The sequence below is a fragment of the Camelina sativa genome, chromosome 10, assembly GCF_000633955.1.
Source record: "Camelina sativa cultivar DH55 chromosome 10, Cs, whole genome shotgun sequence".
Lineage (NCBI taxonomy): Eukaryota > Viridiplantae > Streptophyta > Magnoliopsida > Brassicales > Brassicaceae > Camelina > Camelina sativa.
The window spans coordinates 19,608,162-19,610,682 of NC_025694.1; the positions used below are offsets into that span (position 1 = coordinate 19,608,162).

Here is a 2,521-nt window from a genome sequence, read left to right on the forward strand (position 1 = left end):
CCTCGAGTCACTAGCTCATCATATAGAGGCTTTTTCTATTTTTCATTTAAGAAATCTTTCATTTCCAGTTTACTTTTTTATTTGGTTGTCGGCAGTTTTTGTCTTTCTTCGTTTCGCCCTCTTCTTTTTCTTTTCAGATGTAATTTTTATTTTCGTAGATTAAATAAACAAGCAAATCACGATATGAAGTAATGTGATGTTCATGAATATGTAGACAGATATATTCAAGTCAGTCAGTCTCATTTGCAGTACATTAAATATTCTAGTGGGTTTGTTGAATTCGGAAAACGACACACCGATCGACATCATTACTACAAACCACAATAAGCAAAAAGTTATAGAGAATCCGCATGAAGAGTTCGCAATTACCTGATTGTTTAGATTTTGTATTTGTTCAATAATTATGTGGGTGTGGACTATCCAAAACATGATATTTATGTGGGTCTTAAATTGGTGGATGGGTCATGTCATAGATATGTGTGTGAACCTGAACTAGTGTGTTGTTGTGATTCGGAAAAAACTATTAGGAAAAAAAAATAGAAAAACTATTTAGATCCGATTTTTTTTTTGTCAAAACACTTGCATTCAATCAAGTTCTATTTGGTTAGAGTTAGACTAACTTATATTTTATTGAAAGCTTTAGAGTTAGCTACCAAAAGTCTTTTATCTCCTCGACCGTGCTAAGCAAAAGAGTTGATTTGAGAAGGAAGAAAGGAACTACGACGTATTGGTAGCGTGATGAGCTTAACCAAAGAATTTGTTTCCATAGCTAAAAGTTCATATAATAAACTTGTAAGGAATGCCAAAATGATCTCTAACATGTATTTCATTATGTTTTTTTTTTGATATAATATTGCAAAATAAAAGAAAAGAATCATTTCATTCGTTTCCATAATGAGTGTTTCTTAAACGGTACATTTCATACGACAATTGTAACTGATCACAAAAACTATACTAAAAAGTCTAAAAGTGATACCAAAAACACTATCAACTTTTTCTAATGCTAAATTTATCCACAATTTTGTACTATTTTAATTATTTAAGTATTGCTAATTGTTTTCTCTATCTGTTAAAAGTTTTGTACAAATTTGTACTCTACACTATGCTTGTATGAACCGGATGCTAATTGTTTTCTATATCTGTTAAAAGTTTTGTACAAATTTGTACTCTATACTATGCTTGTATGAACCGTTTATCTTATGATCAACAAACATAGGTTTAAAACAAAACAAATTGCTTTGATGAAATCAAATATTATTTTTTGTAACCTCAAAATACGTTTATAAATAAACTAGCATACATAGGAAAAAAAAAAAATACAGATTTAGGAGTTACATCCCCACATGTGTTTTTGGCAGTGTCGTCAATTTTTTACATGGGCGAGCTTTTAAAGAGTAATATCAATCTAGGAAGGTTCTCAAGAGCCACTGTGAAGAGGCCACCAAGAATAAACATCAAAACAAATGCAAAAAATATTCTTCCAATGTATTTGAGACTTTGTTCTCCAATTTCTGGTTTTGAATGCTTTGTGTACTTTGAATCTGTGGAACCCTGCAAAAGCAAACCGCAAAACACTGAAGCATGTTTCCACAATCTGATTTGCAATGTATGGCTACAGGGAAATTACATAACAGAAGCAGAGGGATATGAAACTAACACAGGATCTCAAGCAAGAAAACGAGCTGAGAAAGCTTATTGTCAATTTACTATCAGTTATGATTCTAGCTATCTTCACTCTACTTAAGCTTTGAAATTGGATATTATTCCCAGTATAAAGTATTTGTAACACAATCTTGCTATGAAGTTACTAACAAAGTCAAGTTAATTACCATAGATATCAAAGAAGGAAACTGCTGTGGTAGATTGTATCTCTCAGTTCCTGCATCAAAAGAAAAAAAAAAAAAAAAAGGTGATGAAGTTCGGATTACAGTCTGAAGGAATCAAATCCAGATTGCATTGGTTTCGATGCATCACAAAATGTACACACCCAACAAAATTTTTACTAACTTCAGCATTTGAATCAACACTGTTTATTTCATCCAAAATCAAGAACAAATAATCCTAAGAATCTGTGTATTTTTGGCATAACATTCAATCAAGTGCATATTCGTCACTGTGACAAGCATCTACAAATCCAACACTAAACTAGAGCTCTGATATAACAAGACTCGAATATAACAGCATGAGAAGCATTTGAGCCCATATGAGTTTAGTTTAGTTAACCAAAACTAGAACATTGAAACCAATTTCTTGAATCCAAAAGCTGAAACAGACAAGAACTAAATTACCAGGAAAATCAGAATCAATCACTGTCTTCAACTTCCAGCCATGTCCATAACTAACAAGAGAAGCATCATCCCCAAAACTGATGGGCTCTTCACCTTCCTTTGCTGCTTCGATGAAAACTACACGAGGTTTTAACGAACCAAGTTTCCTGTTGATCACAGAGACAGCAAATTTCGCCTTTGTCCCGTTCGTGAATCTGTATTCCTTACCAGAAACTTCACAAAAAACCTCCAGA

At 32.6% G+C, this 2,521-nt stretch overlaps 2 protein-coding genes across 2 annotated transcripts in view; one reads left to right on the forward strand and one right to left on the reverse strand.

Annotated features, from left to right (window-relative positions):
• The window catches only part of LOC104720521, a 6,784-nt gene extending 6,411 nt beyond the window's left edge, over positions 1-373 (forward strand). Inside the window, exon 8 of the mRNA XM_010438412.1 lies at positions 215-373. Within this exon, the coding sequence (XP_010436714.1) occupies positions 215-373 (159 nt within the window). The remainder of the gene's footprint in view (positions 1-214) is intronic.
• LOC104719366 overlaps positions 1,238-2,521 on the reverse strand; it is a 4,607-nt gene continuing 3,323 nt past the window's right edge. Inside the window, exons 4-6 of the mRNA XM_010437278.2 lie at positions 2,289-2,514; positions 1,830-1,879; positions 1,238-1,551 (exon numbers count right to left, since the gene is read on the reverse strand). Of these exons, the coding sequence (XP_010435580.1) occupies positions 1,372-1,551; positions 1,830-1,879; positions 2,289-2,514 (456 nt within the window). The 3' untranslated portion in view covers positions 1,238-1,371. The remainder of the gene's footprint in view (positions 1,552-1,829; positions 1,880-2,288; positions 2,515-2,521) is intronic.